Here is a 20944-nt window from a genome sequence, read left to right as displayed (position 1 = left end):
TCATAAGCTTCTAGACAACTATAGATAGTTTTGTTGTATATTGTGATGCATCCAAAGTGGATATTGGTCGTGTTCTGATGGATAATGGTAATGTTATATCATAAGCTTCTAGACAACTTAAGACCCATAAGAAAAGTTATCCTACTCACAATCTCGAGTTAGCAGTTATAGTATTTGCATTAAAGATATGGTGTTATTATACATGTGGTGTGCATGTAGATTTGTCACTGATCAGAAGAGTATTCAGTATATTTTCATCCAAAGTGAACTGAACCTTAGACAAATGAGATGACTAGAATTGCTTAAAGATTGTGATATGAGTATTCTTTACCATCCAAATAAAGTTAATATTATTGTTGGTGCTCCTAGTAGATTATCCATTGAAAGTACCACTCATGTAGGGGAGGGAAATAAAAAGTTGACTCGGAATGTGCATAGACTTACCCATTTAGGAGTTTGTAATTTAGAATTTGAGGAAGGTGGTGTGCTTGTTTAAAATAGGTCTCAATCAATCATAGCGATGGAAGTGAAAAAAAGCAGAACAATAACCCCATCCTACTCTAGTTAAAAGAAAAAGTTCGTAAGTAAAAGATGATGGCTTTTGACAAAGGGGGATAATGTATTAATAACCAACAAGGTTGCATCAGTAAATGTACTGTGGAGGAATAAGTTTGTGGAGGAGGCAACATAGGAAGTCGAAGAGTATATGAAAGTTATAAATTTTTACCCCTCAAGATTAAGATGCCAAAGGTTGACCCACCTTTTTTTCCGAATTCAACACTTATATCATATGTTTTAAGTTTTTAGTTTCTAAGTTATGTTCATGCCTTGTGTTTTTTTCAAATGCTTAAGACCTTGATAGAAACTTAAGATTATAGAATTTAGCTTTTGTTGGTTAGCTAGCTTGACCCTAATTTGAGGATTAATGATTACAAGGGGGGAAATCTTGTAACACCTCATAAATTCTAAACTAAGATCCAAACTATTTTTCGTATAAGTATAGACCCAGATTAAATGTTTTATATTTGTAAATAGGTGATATGATCAATTCCTATGTTAGGGAAGTCTATTGCATGTGAATTAAAGTCATAAGAATCATCTAACACAATGTTGAGTTGAAAGCTTCCTTACCAATTGAGTTTTGGTACAAAATTCACTCGAGTCAACTTCAAATGAGCATATCTCTTAGAATATGATGATTTATGAAACATACTACCTACCAAATTAAAGGTAGTTGAGTCTTGTTTCTAACTCATTTTAGTCTATCCGAGACCCGAGTCAAAAGTTATGATTATTTTAGTTTTGTGAAACATTCTATTTTGACATGCGTTTTGCCCGTGGGCAGAAAATCTACACTTGCGAAACATATGTGGGATGCAAATGAAGGAAACATTAATAGACATTCTATTTTGATATGCCTTTGCCTGCGTGTAGAAAATTCATACCTACGAAACACACGTGAAAATGCAGGTGGGCCAACAGGGAACCTTTTACATTGGTTTTAATCCAATTGTATTTATCGTTTGTCATTCTTTCAAGTCCTAGAAGTGTTTTTCTCTCATTCTCTTATGATTTTGTAACGACCTATTCCCGTCGTTATAGAAAAGCCAACGGGGGAAAGTTTGGGGTCAGAAAACTTTTTCGTAGTATTTGGATGTTCCAAACCTTGTCCAGATTTAGACGAAATCGGAGTCCTTGAGGTGTAGGGAAATCTGGTAACAATCGGGTGAAGTAATTATGATTTTGATTACATGAGTAATTAGATAACTCGTTAAGGAATCCATATAACTTTATGGAATTGAATTTGGGCGAGTAGAATGCCCGGAATCGATCTTAGCGTAAAGGGTATTTATTGAGCGTCGTAGGTTAGAGGTGTGTTGTGAAATGAGAATTTTGGAATTCTTGAATTAGCTCTCTGTCTCGAGAATGCCATTTTGGCACTGGGTTTTGCCCATCTGGCGTGGCCTCTGTGGTGGGCTCGACGCGAATTAAAGTCGTTAATAAACCCCTAAACGGCCTCATTATGCACTTTTCAACTTTTAGAGCTAAGGAACGAACCCCAGGGGACTCCTACTCATTTTTCACCATTCTTGAGGCTAAATGTAAGCTTTTCACTCCCCGAATCCATTTTTCGATCCGTAAAATGTAATCTAATTGGTAATTATCGATGGAGAATGGTTTTGATCTGGAAACTATGGTGGAAAAAGCCCTAATTTTGGGTAGTGAGATCTTGGGTATGATCTAGGGTTCATAGAATTGTTAGCAATCCGGGTAATTAATGATTGTTTATTGATTCCCGTATTATATTGATTATTTGTAGATCAAGAACAAGAGGAATGAATCCGGAAAGGGAAGGACCAAGTTTCTTAGGGTTTCAAGCTTGTTTCGAGGTAGGTGATGATTGTGATTCTATGATTGTGTGATGTATGTTTGTTCTTGCTTCATTATGATACATGTATATGTATGAATGTTGCAATGTTGATCACACTTGTTGTAAATGAGATAGATGAATGATGATTGCCATGAAATCATGACTTAAATGAATTATCTTGATGATATACTTGTGATTGTGACTGTGGGGTGTTGAATGGATCGGTTGCCATGTTCTGGCATAACTAACTTGGATCAGTTGCCACGTTCCGGCATAACTATGAGATCGATTGCCACGTTCCGCATAATTATGGGATTGGATACCACGTTCCGGTATGCTAACTATTTGGGTCTGGGTTCCATGAGAGGACCAATGATTTGATATAAAATGTGAAGTTGCTTGTTGTTTGTAAATGTTGATAATGTTGTATATGTTTATATATATATATATATACATGTGATTATAATGTTGTCTTGACTTGCTTATGTTGCACTTAGTGGGATAGCCGCGTGATCCTATCAGTACATTGTAATTATGTATTGATACTGCACTTGCTCTTATTTTGTTGAGTATAGGGCATCTTCAAGCGGCTACTGATAGACCTCACTTAAGAGATCAATGATCGTTCGAATTCAAGGGTGAACCAATTCTTCCGGGCTGCCATTTGATTTAGTTAGTTCTTAGTATGGGGTTGTATCCCTTCCTGTTTAGACTTGGTTCATGTTAGATGTTTTGGTACATTAACTTTCAGGTTCTAGGTTATTTCTTCCGCATTGTTAGTTCTTGTTAGACTTTTGTTGGAGTTTATGGGAACTCTTATTTATTTCCTTAGTAGTTAACTTGTTTCCGTAACTTAAATGCCTTAGTTTTGGTTTAGTTATCTGGTTTGAGTTGTAGTAGTGGTTCTCCCACCAGAGAGTTAGTGTGGATGTCAATCACGACGGTCTGGGTCGTGACAGATTTCAAGCTTCCAAATCATATTCCTTCATCTAATCTTGAACTGATAATAGAATTCTAAACCTTTGGCCGTAGGGCATGCAAGAAACTAATTCAAAAATCTCAAGAAAGCTTCTTTGATCGTTCTTCATTAAGTTAGGGTGCTTTGTCAAGATTTGTGGAGTGTTTAAGGTATGTAAGACTATCATACTAAGGAACTTAGTTCTTCCTTACGTCCTAAAACTACAATTTCAGTTAGAAGATCAATGCTAGAGTATTTACCCACATATCTATGATCGTGAATTCCTTTCCTTCGAGTTTGCTTATTTTTTATTCTACTATTTAAATCACTATACTCTATATTTGTTGATGGTTCATGATTTACTTAGGGCTGATAATTCCAGCCAAACCAAGATTTTTCCACCATTAGTTTAAGTCCAATTCTACCCTAAGGTCACCCAACATGGATTCTAAGACCTAAGAATCATTGTATCAAGGAACGGGAGTAATCAACTTACCTTTATTAATGAAATTGAAGAAAATAGATTTAAATTCACCTTAAATAGCCCCCTTCTTCCCAAAACATGTTTGTAGAATTATGAACGGTTTAGGGGAAATTTGTTTTTAACCCGGGGACTAACCCCGCTATAACGGTTCCATCATTGAGGGACCACTCATTATAGCGGTAATTTATTTGCCACGATTTAGAGGCGTGACACCCTTTATAGTGGATTACATGGGACATAGACTCAGAATTCTCTTCAAAGTCCCTATTTCGCAACATAACTTGAAATCTTGATTTTCTAAACTAACCCCTTCACGCAAAGTTAGATAGCAGGAGTTCTACTTACTCAAATTCACTTATGCAAATACCTATGGACTCCATATTTTAGCTAATAAAAATCCTAATCCAAGATTAGACATACCACCCAATCCATTTTTGGATTGCTCTAGACCGTACCTCATTCAAATTTTATTTTAGACTAGTCTAGCCTAAAATTTCTCAAATCACTATCCAAAAGGTCTTATGACACAATTCTTTCACTATTGATCTATCCATATTGACCAAAAAGAGTCCTGGAAACATAACACATTAGTCATATCCAGATTTCTAATATCAAACTCTATATCTTCAAAAGACATATATTTCTCTTTTAAAGGTTAGTTTGGTTTCACGTCTCATTAGTGGATGGTGAGATAACTAGTCTTTTATTGATCAACTTTTCATTTTCTACTTACCACTGGTCTGGTGAAAGGTCTAGGATATGTAGTGTAGACTACTCTCAACAAAAATTGAGCGGTGACAATTGCTCTCAGTTTCTTCGAAAATTTTTCATGTCTAGACTCATCTTTTGCAGTGCCATAGTTCATAAATTTAGACAGGATAATAGGGATAGAGCACCAGGCCCTCTTTTGATTTTTAAGAAGTGTAGTATGAACCATCTAAAAGAGTGTATAACCGATAGTGGTGACTGCTTTGGATAGGGCAAGCAAGGCCACAAATTGAGGAAGTTCCCATTGGCCTGAATGAGGGGTAAATATGCTAATCAATAGACTAAGACCAACCCTTCAGTAGCTCTAACAGGTCGCCCAACTTAGAGGGGTGCCTCATCTAGTGTTGGTGATTGTCAACACCAAAATAGGTTCTATGCTTTGCAGACTTGGTAGGATTAGAAATATTCTCTTCATGTAGTCACAACTATCTTACGTGTCTTTTAGCTTGATGTTATGCATTATTAGATCTAGGAGCCACACTTTTCTTCGTAACTCCATATATTCATGTGAATTTTGATGCCAGTCTCGTGATCTTATTAGAACCCTTCTCAGTCTTTACTCCTATTGGTGAATTAGTCTTAGCTAAACAGGTATACAAAAATTACCCTGTCTCAATTTTCTAGAGAATCACCTTTGTTGATTAGTAGAGTTAGACATGTTTGATTTTGATATCATTCTTAACATGGACGGGTAATACTCTTATTATGACTGAGTTAACACTAGAGCTAGAGTCATTAACTTTTACTTCCCCAAAAATCAATAATAGAATGGAAGGGTAGTACTTTAGTTCCTATAGGTTGGTTTGTCTCTTACTTTAAGGCCAGAAAAATGATATCTGAAGGTTGTATTTATCATCTAGTTTTGGTTAAGGTATATAGGTCAAAATCTGAAACCTTCACTCAGTTTCAGTAGTGAATGAATTTCCAATATTTCTCGAAGATCTTCTTGAAATCCCTTTCGAATGGAAATCAACTTTGGAATAAACCTTTTTCTAGAGATCCAGTCGATCTCAATTTCTCCTTATAGAATGTATTTAACTTAGCTTAAGGAATTGAATAATCAGTTAAAAGATCTTTTAAATAAAGGTTTCATCATTCATAGTATCTCTCCATGGGGTGATCTAGTTCTCTTTATGCATAAGAATGATGGTTCACTCAAATTATGTAGTGATTACTGCCAACTGAATAAAGTCTCAATCAAAAATAAGTACACCATTCCCATGATTGATGAATTGATCGATGATCTCCAGGGTGCCAATGTCTTTTCAAAGATGGACCTTAGATCCAGCTATCATCATATTAGAGTCAGAGAATGTGACATGAAGACAACTTTCAGAACTTGGTAAACTCAATATGATTTTTTTGTGATGTCTTTTGGTCTAACCAATTCTCCCATAACTTTTATGGACCTAATGAATAGAGTGTTCAAATAATGGACATGATCGTCATTGATTGGATCCTAATGACCATCAGTTGTTTTCTAAGTTCAACAAGTGTGAGTTTTGGTTGAAGTTAGTAGCATTGATTGGCCATATAGTCCCAGGATAAGGAATTCAGGTTGATCCTCAAAAGATCAAATTAGTTAAGAACTGACATAAGTCTTTCTCTCTTTTGGACATCATGAGTTTCTTAGGTTTAGCTTGTTACTATAGATAATTTGTTTAGGATTTTTCTCTATAACTTGTCCTTTCTCTAGATTGACTCAAAAGGCAAAGTTTTCGTGGTTCGAATCTTGTGAGAACAATTTTCAGGAGTTGAAGACGACGTACTTCAACTCTAGTTTTGACTCTACCAATGGGTTCAAATGAATTTGATGTTTATCGTGATACTTTCATAATTGACCTTTGTAGTGTGTTAATGAAACATGAATGGGTTTTAGCTTATGCTTCCAACTCAACATTCATGAGAAGAATTACCCCACTTAGGATCTTGAGTTAGAAAAAGTAGTATATTCCTTAAAGATTTAAAGGCACTATCTATATGGTGTTCATGTGGACATGTTTACATACCATAAGAACCTTCAGTATGTGTTCAATGAGAATGACTTAAATCTTTGTCAAAAGAAATGACTTGAGTTATTAAAAGACTATGAGATGAGTGTCATATATCATTTGGGTAAGGTTAATGTATTGACAGATGCTTTTACCAGGTTGTTTTTGACCAATGTCGCTCACATGGAGGAGAAGAAGAAAAAAATTAGTTTATGATGTTTATAGACTAGCTCATTTGGGAGTTTGTTTTGTGGGTTCAATAGATGGTGGAATTACTGTTCAGAATAATTTAAAATCATCTCGTGTGATAGATGTTAAGGCAAAGCAGGATGATGATCTAACCTTTGTTGAATTAAATGAAGTAGTCCTTGAGATCTCCAAAGAGAGGGAATGTGTGCTTCGTTATCGAAATCGTTAGTGTGTTCTACAAATGGATGGTTTAAGCCAACTGATTCTATTGCTCATAGTTCTCGATAATCTATTCACTCAGGAGCCACTAAAATGTACCATGACTTATGGGCATTGGGAAATCTAATTGTGGAATGACACGAAGAAGGGTATCACAAAATTTACGACTAAGTGTCAAAACTACAAACAAATAAAGGTTGAACACCAAAGATCATGAGGCATGACTCAGGATATCAATGTTCCTACATGGAAGTAGGAGGATTTAACATGGATTTTATCATAGGTTTTTCCCGTACGTGTCGACAACATAATTTCATCTCATAAGTTTGGTTAAATTTTATTTTATGTTTACATATTGTTATTTTATATTTTTAGGGATGTCAAAATGAGCCCAAGTATAGGTAACACACCTAATCTGTCTAGAATTTTATGGGTTTGGTTCAAGATTATTTGAATTAGGTTCAATCTCAATTTATTCAAGTCTTAACCAGCTTAAAGAATCTTTAACTGAGCCCAATTTTATCTCCAATTTCAACCCGTTTTAAGTCTCTTTATTTGCATTGATATAATGTATGTTCCAATATTGATGGTATGAATTACTATCTATTTTATATCTTCTAGCCCATTTAAGTCCAACTCATTTAAACCCAAAGTAAACTTGGGCGGTCCGGACCCAACCTAATTTATATTTTAACCCATTTAGGGGGTGTTCACGGGTCGGTTTGAATCGGTTATTGGTCAAAACCAAAACCAAATCAACTTAATCAGTTTTAGAATTATCAAAATCAAATCAAACCAACTATAATATGTATTTATTGATTTGGTTGTTATCGGTTTCGGTTCGGTTATTAACCATAGACAAGAATAACGAAAACAATTCATTCAAAATGTGAAAAAAGTGACAACAATCGGTTCAAAATGAAAATAGTTAAAATGACTGACATTACATAAACAATCGATTCAAAATGAAAATAGTTAAAATGACTGACATTACATAACTTTTGAATCATTGATTTTAATGAATAAAGCTTCAAAATTCATTATTTTAACCTAGAGGGAAGAGAAAGTGACATTTTCAAACTCATAAAGAATTGTCATAGACAATCATATACATGAAACCAATAAGATAAATATTCTTACCTTGGACATTTTTGCTAAATTATAAATAAATTTTGATAAAAACACATACAAGATCTTTAAAATTGTATATAAAAATAATATAGTATGTATGTGTAATAGTAAAATATATGTATAGAATTTGTCGATTTGGTTATTTCTTCGGGTTTTTTCGAACAAATCATAACCAACCCAAATACTCCGGTTTTTAGAAATCTAAAACCAAATCACGCCTAACCCAAATAAAATCGGTGTGGTTCGATATTTCAGTTTGAAACGGTTTTTCTCCAAACCATGAACACCCCTACCCATTTTAATATCTTTCGTTTCAACTCAACTCAGCCATTTGACACCCCTATATAGTTTACATATTATTTTGTAGGATTATAAAAAAGGTTACAACAATATATGTGTAAGATTATATCAATATTTAATATATTTCTTATTTATCTATGTAAAATATTGATTGAAAATTTTGAATATGTATATTTTAATTTAATAAAAATTAAAATTAAAATTACCCAAATGTGAATTGTTTTGTTTTATCAAAAAGTACTTTTCTGAAAAATTATTTTAAAAAGTGTTTCTAAAAAAAAATAAGTAATTTCCAGTGACAATTGCCTAACAAGCTCTAAAAAATCTTAGCACAAATTTTGGATTTTTAGTAGAATTTCTATACCCTTGGAGGACTTTGTTATGCAATTTTCTTCCCTATAAATGGCCCTCCATACCTCAAATGAGATATCAGACAATTTAAAGAAGTACTATTAACATTTAGAAGATTTCTTTCTTTCCCAGGTAAATAAATCATTTTCCCCCTTTTCTTCTCGCTCTTTGTTTGTTTATTTGTTCAGAGTTTTACCCTTTTTGTTTTGGTTAGATTCATTGACAATGGCGGAGCTTCTCTCAAACTGGTCAAGCACATTAGAAGCAGTTCCTCCAAGTCATTGCATCCCAGTGCATGAAAGACCATCGGATCCAGTTGAAATTGTGGACACTATTCCAGTCATTGATTTGGGAAAAGCTAATGGTGAAGAACGAAGTGCTGTTGTTAAAGATCTTTTGAAAGCTTTTGAAGAATATGGGTTTTTTCAGGTTTATTATTTATACAATAGTACAACTCTCTTTGTTCTTTTTTTTTTTTTTTTGTGTTTAAAGATGATCTGAAATTGAAATGATGAAATAGATAATCAATCATGGAGTACCCGTAGATCTAATGGATGAAGCAATGAAAGTGTACAAAGAATTTTTCAGTCTGCCAGCAGAAGAGAAAGCAGAATATGCAAAGGATGCAGCTAATGATACAAATAGGGGTGCAGCTACACTGTACAGTAGCAGCGCTAAGCATTATGATTCAGAGGAGCATCGTTACTGGAGAGATGTCTTGGAACATAGCTGCAATCTTGATGGGAAAGACAAAAAAACTTGGCCTAGTAACCCTCCAAGATATAGGTACCTACCTTAAACTATGCTTAGTAAAATTCCCTCTTGTTATTTTTCTTACCTAGTATTTGCTTGCCCTTCAGGGAGGTTATTGGTGCATATGGAGATGAATTGAGAAGGGTGAGCAAAGTTATCTTGGGTCTGTTAGCTGAAGGGCTAGGTTTGGAGGCAGGGTTCTTTGACACAGAACTTGGGCAGAGAATGCTTGTGAATCACTATCCAGCATGCCCAGATCCAAGTTTAACCTTGGGAGTTGGTGGACATTGTGATCCTAATCTCATAACCATTATCCAACAAGAAGTGTATGGTCTTCAAATATTGAAGGATGACAAATGGATTGGTGTGCAGCCTATCCGCAATGCATTTGTGGTCAATTCTGGTTTACCAATTACGGTAGGTGTAACACTTTCTCTTAATTTTCATGGTCTACAACAAGCCGCCGTGCGATTCTCTTATTGCTCTGTTTTTTTTTGTATAAATACAGGTAGTTAGCAATGGAAAGCTAACTAGTGTTGCACATCGTGTGGTGACAAACACAACTCATTCACGAACCTCCATTGGTACTTTTATTTGCCCACACGATATTGTTGAACCTGCAAAAGCACTTGTTGGTCCGGAGAATCCTCCACAGTTCAAATCCTTTAATTGGGGAGTTGATTTTATGCCACATTACCTCAGCAAGAAATCAGTTTACCACGCATCATTGGAGCCCTTCAAAATCGATGCTTAAGCATTTGTGTGCCAGAAGGATCAAGTCTATGCTGCTACTTTTAATTTCCACTAAAATAAGAGCTTTAATTTACAATGTCTTTCTAGTTTGTATCCTACCTTTGTTACCTATTTCATGAATAAGAATCTTTCTTTCCTATTCTCTTCTGGTTTGGATCTACATGAATATCTTTAATTTCTCTCATAAACATTTCCATTGCATTTTGAATCCGAAATTATGCAGGTTGAAACGAAAAAAAAAAAAAAAACAAGAGACAGAAAAAATGTTATATCTCAAACTCATAACTTGTTTTGAATTAGAAAACCTTAAGTCACTAAATCGATTTGCAGTGAAGTAATGTTTTTTTTTTCTTTTTAGCTTTGTTAGTAAAGAGTTTCTTTGAGGCTGCCATTGACGATGACGACTTAAATTCTTCGATACCTTACTGTTAGGCCCTCCATGGAAGGAACTTCAACAACTAATTAATCTTATCAATCAATTTAAATTTTCATCTTAACCATTTTTTGTTGCAGTTCTTGAAGAAATTTGTTAAATCTGCACCATTTATTTATTAAAAGGACAAATCGAATTTTATCCAAATCAATTTTCATTATTTTTATCCCAATCGCAAACGATTCTATGTATAACAATTTAAATGGAGGGATTATCTACGCAAAGGGAGACGGATCCCAGATCCCACTTTACTTGCAAGCTCCTCTTTCGACTTTTTTTTTTTCTTTTCATTTTTGCCAAATCCACTCTTACTCGAGGGTAGGGGTGTCAATGGACCATTCAGTCAGTTATTTTTTAAAAAATTATATCATTCTAATTTTTTGGATATTTGATAATATATAACCAAAAATAAGATTTTTTCTAAAATCGTCCTAATCATATCAGTTTTTCGTATTGGTATGATTCAGTTAANAAAAATACCCTTCTTCCACCTATTGGATCAGAAATGCCCTTCCATCCATCTATTTGGATAAAAAATGCCCTTAAAGTTAAATTTAAGTTAAAATTACCCTTCCTTTTAACAGAAACTGATGTAGCATAACTAATTTTTTAAATTAAATATGTGACATTATTTCTATTGGTCCAAATTTAATTAATTAAATCCAACTTCATTCACTTTCATACCCATTATAATCCAAATTCATTTCTAAAATACCCAACACTTTCTTCATCTTCCTTCTCCAAAATCATTTGGAAGGATTAATCAAGTACTGGGCATCATCCTCGGAAGAATACATTTGGTTAAGGTCATGGACTTGTTTAAGAAAACAAAGGCATGGAGATGGCGACGAATTATTTGAAGTTTCCAAGTCAGAAAGTGAAGTATCCCAATTGGATCATCATCAACAGAATCACGTGCATACAGAGCTATAAACAAATGAATTAGTAACAGTTGATGGAGAAAGGGAACTCGAATTAGAAACACTACTTAAATCATTTGTTTACATTGGGTCTTTTAGAAATGGATGTGGTAGAAGACGGGACTGCTGTAAACGGAGAAGAAAGTGGTAGAAGACGGGACTGTTGTAAACGGAGAAGAAAGTGGTAGAACACTAGACTGCTGCAAGCTTGATTAATCCTTCCAAATGATTTTGGAGAAGGAAGATGAAGAAAGTGTTGGGTATTTTAGAAATGGGTTTGGATTATAATGGGTACGAAAGTGAATGAAGTTGGATTTAATTAATTAAATTTGGACCAATAGAAATAATGCCACATATTTAATTTAAAAAATTATTTATGCCACATCAGTTTCTGTTAAAAGGAAGGGTAATTTTAACTTAAATTTAACCTTAAGGGCATTTTTGATCCAAATAAATGGATGGAAGGGCATTTCTGATCCAATAGGTAGAAGAAGGGTATTTTTGAGCCATTTCCAATACGTTAAGGGCATTTTTGACCCTTTTCCCTTTTTAAAAAAATTATATCATTCTAATTTTTTGGATATTTTATAATATATAACCAAAAATAAGATTTTTTCTAAAATCGTCCTAATCATATCAGTTTTTCGTATTGGTATGATTCAGTTAATTTTCATTTTTTTTTTACTTTTAAAATATCACTGCAAAATATATTATTAGTGAAATATTTCTTTCGCAAATACTTTCTTAAAAAAACACGTCAATTCTTTACCAAGAAATCAAGAATGTAAAACATTGTTTATGTATTATTTGATCTTATGCATTTAATAGAAGTGTTTGCATAGATTTTACTATATTTGGAAGAGATTTGAGAGAAGAAAATTTGAAATGTTTGGAGCTGTTATTTGGGAGAGATTGACATCATTGATTTGCATGATTTGGGAAACTGAGAGTTAATTTTATATTTAATTTCTTTTTAATCTCAACAAACTAATTGTATTATGTATTAAATGTGATGTATCCGAAAGAATGAGATGTATTCGAATAACAATAATTTTAGAGGATTTATGTGAATTGAAAAAATGAAGAAATAAAACATATTGACATTGATTGCCATTTTGTAAGAGAAAGAATCAACCAAGGAATGATCAGAACTGGCCATGTGTCTACTACTGAACAACTAGCCGATATAGTCACGAAAGGACTTGGAAGAGCTCAACATGAATACTTAATGGGGGAAAGCTGGGGTTAAGAGACTTGTTCAAGCCATCAGCTTGAGGAGGAGTGTTGAGCTGAAAGCACAAGCTGATGTAACCAGAGTTAGGAGTTAGTTTACTACAGGAAAAGTAGTTAGAAAGGGGTTATAAGTGAGTTAGGTTGTTAGTATGTTAGGCATGTATGTGAAGATGATCAATCTTATAAATACCCTATGTATTATACTTGTTATAAAAGTCAGTGAGATGGAGTAGAATCAGAATTGTGTTTTTCTGTTCATTGTCTTCTTCCTCTCGAGCTAAGACTCACTCGTCTTGAAGCTTCCAATAGCTCCAACTATGGAGTTTAACATGAGTTGTATGAAATAAAAAATGTTGTTCTTTTTAAAAGAGTAGCTGTCTTTTGTCACTATCAAATTGTAATCAATGTTTCAGATATTATGTATACCCTGTTATAGTATTGGTGTCGTTCTAAATCTCTTATTATTACTATTTAGCGTGAATGTTATCCTGGATGAGATTTTCATTTTCCGAATAATGGAGTGGAGCCTAGGTTAACGGTTAGAAGTGGCTAAGCCAATATAGTAGAACGGTAGACCGTAGGAGGAAATTCGGCATGCAAAATGGAGAAGTTGTCGGAGATGGCTTTGAAGATGTAATGGAGCTAACACTACAACTATTGTGTTACTCTTAGGAAGGATTCATATAGATTTGTAGACCTATTTGGCACATGAAGTACCAACTGTCAAATTATCTAAGATCCATGAACAATGGACGAATGTAATGCAAGGAAGAAGAAAGCTATTTGGAAGAGAAGAAGAAAATATCTTGCCTTGTATTGAATGTATGGGCTAAATTACATTATATACAGATCTGACAAATATAACAAACTTTCTAACCGACTCATTCTAACTAACTCTACTCATCATTAATTAACCTCACATCACCAAGTAATTAGATTTAACAACTAACTATCATTATCTAATTCAACTGATCAAGGCACATTTACACACTTGCTGATTTCCTTCACACTCCCCCTCAAGCTAGAGGCAATGAAAATGTTCTTCATTCCTAGCTTGGACATCAAATATGAGTGTAGGTGTCGACCAAGACCTTTTGTGAACAAGTCAGCAGGTTGTTCTGCAGAAGGCAAATATTCAGGCAAAATCAGTCCCTCTTGGATTTTTTCTCTGGTAAAATGGCAGTCTATATCAATGTGTTTGGTCCTTTCATGGAAGACAGGATTAGCAGCTATTTGGAGAGCTGATTTACTGTCAGTAAACAATGTAACAGGAACCTTAACATCAACTCCAAGTTCTTTGAACAGGCCAGTTATCCAGACCACTTCTGCAACTGAAGAGGCCATGGCCCTGTACTCAGCCTCTGCTAAACTCCTGGAAACAGTGGCCTGTTTCTTAGACTTCCATGAAATGGGAGAGTTCCCAAATTGCATCAAATAACCAGTAATTGATCTCCTACTGTTAATACAAGCTCCCCAGTCAGCATTACAGTATATCCTTAAAAGATTATCACTATCAGATGACATTAATATCCTATCCCCTGGTTCATATTTCACATATCTAACCAATCTCAAAGCTGCTTCTATATGAGATTTTTTTGGAGAATGCATGAATTGACTTAGACTTTGCACAGCAAATGCAATATCTGGTCTAGTAGTTGTGAGATATAGTAACCTCCCAACAAGCTTCTGATAACCATTTATATCTTCCAGGCCTGGATCTTTATGTGACAAAGGTATATGTTGATCAAATTCAGTTGTAGTAAGCATTTGGTTCTGATCCATTGGAGTTGCAATAGGTTTAGCTCCTGCAAGTCCCATATCTACTACCAACTCCAAGGCATATTTTCTTTGATGCATTAAGATCCCATCTTTACTTCTAGCAAATTCAATGCCAAGAAAGTACTTTAGCTCACCCAAGTCTTTAATTTTGAAGGCTGTATGTAGGACTTCTTTGGTGTTTTGTATCATAGAGTAATCATTTCCAGTCAACAATAGATCATCTACATATACCAAGATTATAGCTATCTTATCTCTCTCCTTCTTTGTAAACAAAGAATAATCCCTTGTACTTTGATGAAAACCAGTTGAAGTCAGGGCTGTAGTTAGTTTAATATTCCATTGCCTGGATGCTTGTTTGAGGCCATACAAAGATTTCAAGAGTCTGCACACTTGACCATCACCTTTTCTCTGCTTGGAAAAGCCCTCTGGTATAGTCATATATACTTCTTCATATAGATCTCCTTGAAGAAATGCATTGTAAACATCCATTTGATACAACTTCCAGCCCTTAGCTGCTGCTATGGAGATAATAGCCCTGACTGTGGTCATCTTGACCACTGGGGAAAAGGTCTCTTGGTAATCCAATCCTTCCTTTTTGTTGTATCCTTTGGCAACTAATCTAGCCTTAAACCTTTCAACCTCCTCATTTGCCTTGTACTTGATTTTATACACCCATTTACATCCTATTGCCTTCTTTTCTTTGGGAAGTGGTACAATTTCCCAGGTGTTATTAGCTTCCAATGCCTGTATTTCAGTTTTCATGGTTGTCACCCACCTCTCATCAGTTGCAGCCTCAGTGTAGTTTGAAGGCTCAGTTTCCACTGAAAACTTGGATACATAACTTTGATATGATGGTGAAAGACTAGCATAGTCTATATTGTCACCAATTGAATACATGTAAGTACTAGAACCTGCCTTTACTACATAGTCTTTGTGCCATATAAGAGGTTTGGAACCCCTCATTGATCTCCTGATATCAGCAGTATCAGCAGTATTAGGTTGCTCAGTAACAGTAGAAGGTATCACTTCAATGTTTGTGTTTGAACCAGCACCCAAATCTGCATGAGGTGACACCACGTCAACCCCATTATCCACCTCCTCTATATCAACATTAGTAGGAGGTAAGACTCCGTTGTCCTCAGAGCTAAAGTCAACAGGAACACTATTGTAAGAAGGCATTATTAAATCATCATAAGAAAAATGGTATTGCGGCGAAGTGTCACTATTATGCTGCTCTTGTACATCCTTTTTGAATGGGAAAATTCCCTCCATGAATACAACATCTCGACTAATAAAGAATGTTTTAGTTACAATATCATACAACTTGTAACCTTTCTGATATGCACTATAACCAACTAGTACTGCCTTCACAGCCCTAGGACTGAATTTATCCTTCTGAGTGAGATTAGTTGCAAAACACAAACATCCTATTACTCTCAAATGCAGCAAGCTTGGAAGTTTGTTATACAATAATTCAAAAGGTGACTTGCCATTGAGCACAGTGGAAGGCACTCTATTTAAAACATACACAGCTGACTCTATGCATAGTCCCCAAAAACTGTTGGGCAGACCTCCTTGGAACTTGATTGCTCTGGCAGTTTCAAGAATGTGTCTGTGTCTCCTTTCAACAACACCATTTTGTTGTGGTGTGTATGGACAAGAACTCTCATGCAATATACCATGTCTCTGTAACAATTGTTTGCAATCATGACTAAAAAACTCTCCACCATTATCAGACCTTAGTCTTTGAACTTTATTGTCAAACTGTGTTGCTACTTCAGTAAAAAAATTATGTAATACCATTAGAACATCTGACTTAAGTCTCATTAAGAACACCCATGTCCATCTTGTATAATCATCAACAACAGTGAGGAAATATCTCATGCCATCAAAAGTATTCCATTTATATGGCCCCCAAACATCAACATGTATTAATTGGAATGAAGAACTAGACCTATGCATACTATGTGGAAAAGGCAATCTAGCTTGTCTAGCAAGTGGACATATTTCACAGTTATTCAAAGTAAAGGAACCGGTCTTACAAACATCATGAAACATAGGCATTTTCTTGAGTACATTCACTGGAACATGACACATTCTTTGATGCCATATAAGAACATCTTCCTTCTGTGTTGCTGCAAGACATTTGTTACCAACAATTTTCTTGTCTACTGCCTGTATCTGTGAGTACAGAGTGTAGAGCCCATCTCTTGCCTACCAATCTCCTTCACCTTCCCAGATGAGAGATCCTGTAACACACAATAATCCGGATAAAATGTAGCACAACAATTCAAGTTTTGTGTCATCTTGGAGACTGACATAAGGTTAAGCTTGAAGGCTGGCACACATAAAACATTTGTTAGAACATCACCTCCTCTCAGGCTGCAGTTTCCAACATGTGAGACTCTGGCTGAATCTCCTGTGGGCAACTGCACCTGTCCTGCATGTTCTAACAAACCACCATTCATCAAATATTTGGGATCACCTATCATGTGGTTCGTAGCACCAGTGTCTATTATCCATTTCACAGAAGTATTCTCATGGAGATAAGGAATACCTGTCCCTGCCATGTTAACACTACCATTGACAGCTCCATTTCCATTATGATAGAACTCTCTTTGTCCAGATGAACTTGGTGGAGGATGTGGCAGCATACCTTGGTATTGTGCACACTGTTGTGGGCATGAATCATATCTAGGTTGGATAGGTGGGTGACAACATTGATGTTGCATTCTTTGTGGACCTGCAAAAGCATTATCACTACAATTGTTACTTGCCAAGGGACCAGTTACTGCATTGGATTGTCTCTTTCCCTTGAAGTCTGCAGGATAGCCAATCAGCTGAAAGCAGTCTCCCTTTACGTGTCCAGTTTTGTGACAAAAATCACACTTCTTCAGCTTGTTGCAATCCGCCCTAGTATGACCTTTTGTAAGGCAATAGTCACAGACAACTTGTCCATTGTAGCCTCTCTTCTGTTTGTATGTATCACCCCCAGTCCTAGAAGTGTACATAGCTGTAGGAGTTGAATTATCCAATGACATCTTACTAATGCCTGCCACAATCCTCTGACATTCATCTTGATTCACCATTGCATAAATCTGGTTAACATTAGGAACTTGTGGCATCATTAATATCTGACTCCTAGCTTGACTATAACTGTCATTTAGTCCCATTAGGAACTGCAAAACCCTCTGATATTGCAGATGATCAGAGAATTCTCTAGACTTAGGCCAATCACATGAAGGAGGAGGCATGATCGAATCATACTCATCCCACAAATCCTTCAATTTAGAGTAATAGACAGAAACTGAAGATAAACCTTGAACCAAGGTAAAAATCTCTTTGTGTAACTGAAAGGTTCGAGAACTATTGATCTTATCAAACCTCTCTCTCAGATCTTCCCAAATTTGATAACTATTCGAACAAAATAGAACACCACTCAGTAGATTTTTGCTTACATTGCACATAATCCATGAAACAACAATCGCATTGCAACGATCCCACAGATGAGCTAGATCTCCACTGAATTGACTTCGACTCACTGTGCCATCGATAAAACCAAGCTTATTCCTTCCCAGCAAAGCTAGTTTCACAGCTCTGCTCCACAAAGTGTAATTATCCAATCCAGTTAACATAATTCCAACTGATAATGATCCAGGAGCATCTTAGGGATACAAGTAGAGAGGATGATGATAATCAATGGAAGGTGTAATAATGTTTGCAGTTGCGGAAGCAGTTTCCCCCAAATTGCCTGAATTCGCCATGAAAAAAAAAACAGAGTAAAAAAGCTTCAAAGAAGACAAGTACAGAATCCTTCGAAAAACTTCACTGCATGTGAAAGTATTCCTCTCGATTCACATTCATGGTGGCTTTGATACCATGTCAAATTATCTAAGATCCATGAACAATGGACGAATGTAATGCAAGGAAGAAGAAAGCTATTTGGAAGAGAAGAAGAAAATATCTTGCCTTATAGTGACTGTATGGGCTGAACTACATTATATACAGATCTGACAAATGTAACAAACTTTCTAACCGACTTATTCTAACTAACTCTACTCATCATTAATTAACCTCACATAACCAAGTAATTAGATTTAACAACTAACTATCATTATCTAATTCAACTGATCAAGGCACATCTACACACTTGCTGATTTCCTTCACATAACTCAACCCCAAAAGCTAGCTCATGAGGGGAGGTTTGTCTAAGTCCAAATGATGAGACCAATTTCCCATCCCTCTATCGATTTGGGACTTCTTAACAGGCTGCAACTGCGCCATTTTTGGTTATGTACCTTCTTGCTGTGTATTATCTATGACGATATAATTTGGTTAGCACATCCAATACGTCGAGAGGCATCACAACACAAAAGCTTCTGTGCTGTCAGTTTTCAAACTTTTGTTGATTTGTAACACTCTTTCCAGCAATCATTTTCCAAATCCACATTTTAATTTAAGTTTTTACCACTCAACTCATTATATTTTAGAAATTATGGGAAGTCTATTATGTAGTTTACACAAACCAGATGAACTGTTCTTGGATCTTAGCCACCTTTAGTTAATCTTATGTTAACCAAATTTAAAAAAAAAAAAAGAGATCCCAAGTACTATTACAAATTGTTACTAACAATTCATTAGGAAATATTGGGCACTTTCCTCCTCATTAAGATTTAATCTTTGCCCAGTCAATACACAGAGGGGCCTTAGAAAAAATTCTTCAATATGTCAATTTTTTCCAAACTTTAATTGACTATGAGTGTGTTCGGTAGGAAGGGAAGTGTTTTTAATTACTAAGATTAATTAGGATTCCTAGCACTTATTTTTTGAATTTAGAGACTTTATCTCAAATTTGGCCATGAACATAGTCAGAAGCTAATCTTTGTATTTTCGCCTCCGTATTTTTATTTTTATTTTTATTCAAATAATCTGATTCTTGTCACCTTTATTGGGGTTTGGTTTTAGGCCCTAAGTCAATATTAAGGTGCTGGAAATCAACAAAATGAAGAAATGACTGAACAAGGATTGACAAAGCGATACAAATGTTTAGAATTTTTGTTATACTTTTCTTCCCTAACTGTACACAACCAGGAAGCAACAACAGGCATTAATAGCTTTTTATAGTCCAAGAATTTTCTCAGAAGTGATAATTATGGGTATACAGCAGCACCAACAACAAATCCAGTGTCATAGCTTTTTGATTGTTATAGTATCAGAGAGTCTGAGCATGAAGGGGGTGTTAGAGTGAGTTAAAGTCTCACATTGACTGGGAAATGAACTGGTGATTTACTTATATGGTATTGCGCAATACTAAAAATGAACTGATGGTATGAATTTAGTTGGATAAAAAAAAAGCTAAAAAGCAAGTAATTTTTGGAGCAAAATTACAATTACAATTATCACTTTGGAATTTGGTTTGTTTGTATTTTCTTCAAATACAACTGTCCAATGGTTGTTAATTATAGACACATTCATCCTACATGGCACCCTACATAGCAACTTTGCGTCGTAGCATCCTACGTGTATTATGTTATTTAGGACATATGTGTCTACTTGCTCAATTTTATACAAGTTTAAGTGTTTACTTATGCACACTCAAAGTTGAAAGGCATGGCTTGAAGCCAAGTTAACAATCATATTTTATACAAGTTTAAGTGTTTCATTCCATGTGGTATTATTTTTTTCAATCAAGGACGGAGCTACAAGCCTCGATACTGGTTCGATGAAACTTAGTAGCTTTTGTATAAAGAAATTTATTATATATACATATATTAAATTTTTTTAAAGTTCAAATCGTGGCTACCTTGCTAGTTTCCACAAACATAAAGTGGTCATGAATATGATATCATCATATATTTATATTAAAAGTGGGAAGCCTTCAAGTAATTACGAAAAGGCCCATACATATTATATTAATAGAGTCATGTTCATAAAATTATTGATATTTAATTGTCTTTATTTTCCAAACTTTCATGATTTTTAATGATCATAAATCCTAAATTATGTTAATAGTCATGTTCATGATATCATTTAATATCTCATATTGTTATCTTATAATTAGAAGCATTATAAAATTTTAATATAAAAATAATAAACTTATATTATATGCATATAAACTAAAAATAATTTATTTATCTCTCTTATTGATTAAGAAAAAATTTAAATTTCCTCATTTAGTTCTCTTAATAACAAATTTGTGTTTAAAGTGTTCAAGAATAATCATATATATAAATTATTCTTCTTTGTGTGAATTACATATAAACATTTCTATTATTATGTAATAATTAAAAATGGCCGGCTCCAAAAATTGT

The 20944-nt window shown here is 34.8% G+C and overlaps 3 protein-coding genes across 3 annotated transcripts in view; 2 read left to right on the top strand and 1 right to left on the bottom strand.

Annotated features, from left to right (window-relative positions):
- The window catches only part of LOC125876254 (zinc transporter 5-like), a 624828-nt gene that overhangs the window by 511204 nt on the left and 92680 nt on the right, over positions 1-20944 (bottom strand). The gene's annotated exons all lie outside the window — the stretch shown is intronic.
- The window catches only part of LOC125876257 (OVARIAN TUMOR DOMAIN-containing deubiquitinating enzyme 11-like), a 752025-nt gene continuing 739456 nt past the window's right edge, over positions 8376-20944 (top strand). Inside the window, exon 1 of the mRNA XM_049557389.1 lies at positions 8376-8390. The gene's annotated coding sequence lies outside the window, so the exon portion shown is untranslated. The remainder of the gene's footprint in view (positions 8391-20944) is intronic.
- LOC125876255 (hyoscyamine 6-dioxygenase-like) lies at positions 8744-10407 on the top strand. Its single transcript, XM_049557386.1, has 5 exons — positions 8744-8894; positions 8977-9191; positions 9283-9548; positions 9623-9936; positions 10028-10407. Exons 2-5 carry the CDS (start codon positions 8988-8990, stop codon positions 10267-10269), a joined length of 1026 nt encoding a protein of 341 aa, XP_049413343.1. The 5' UTR covers positions 8744-8894; positions 8977-8987; the 3' UTR covers positions 10270-10407.

Source organism: Solanum stenotomum, chromosome 9 (genome assembly GCF_019186545.1).
Source record: "Solanum stenotomum isolate F172 chromosome 9, ASM1918654v1, whole genome shotgun sequence".
NCBI lineage: Eukaryota > Viridiplantae > Streptophyta > Magnoliopsida > Solanales > Solanaceae > Solanum > Solanum stenotomum.
The sequence above is the reverse complement of the archived record's forward strand: the minus strand, read 5'-3'. Positions and strand labels throughout refer to the sequence as shown.

Excerpts from the sequence above, each read along its gene's own strand:
- LOC125876255 (XM_049557386.1), top strand. The coding sequence starts at position 8,988 with ATGGCGGAGCTTCTCTCAAACTGGTCAAGCACATTAGAAGCAGTTCCT. Across the intron at positions 9,192-9,282 it reads AAGAATATGGGTTTTTTCAG|ATAATCAATCATGGAGTACC; the intron begins GTTTATTATTTA and ends ATGATGAAATAG. Across the intron at positions 9,937-10,027 it reads TGGTTTACCAATTACGGTAG|TTAGCAATGGAAAGCTAACT; the intron begins GTGTAACACTTT and ends AAATACAGGTAG.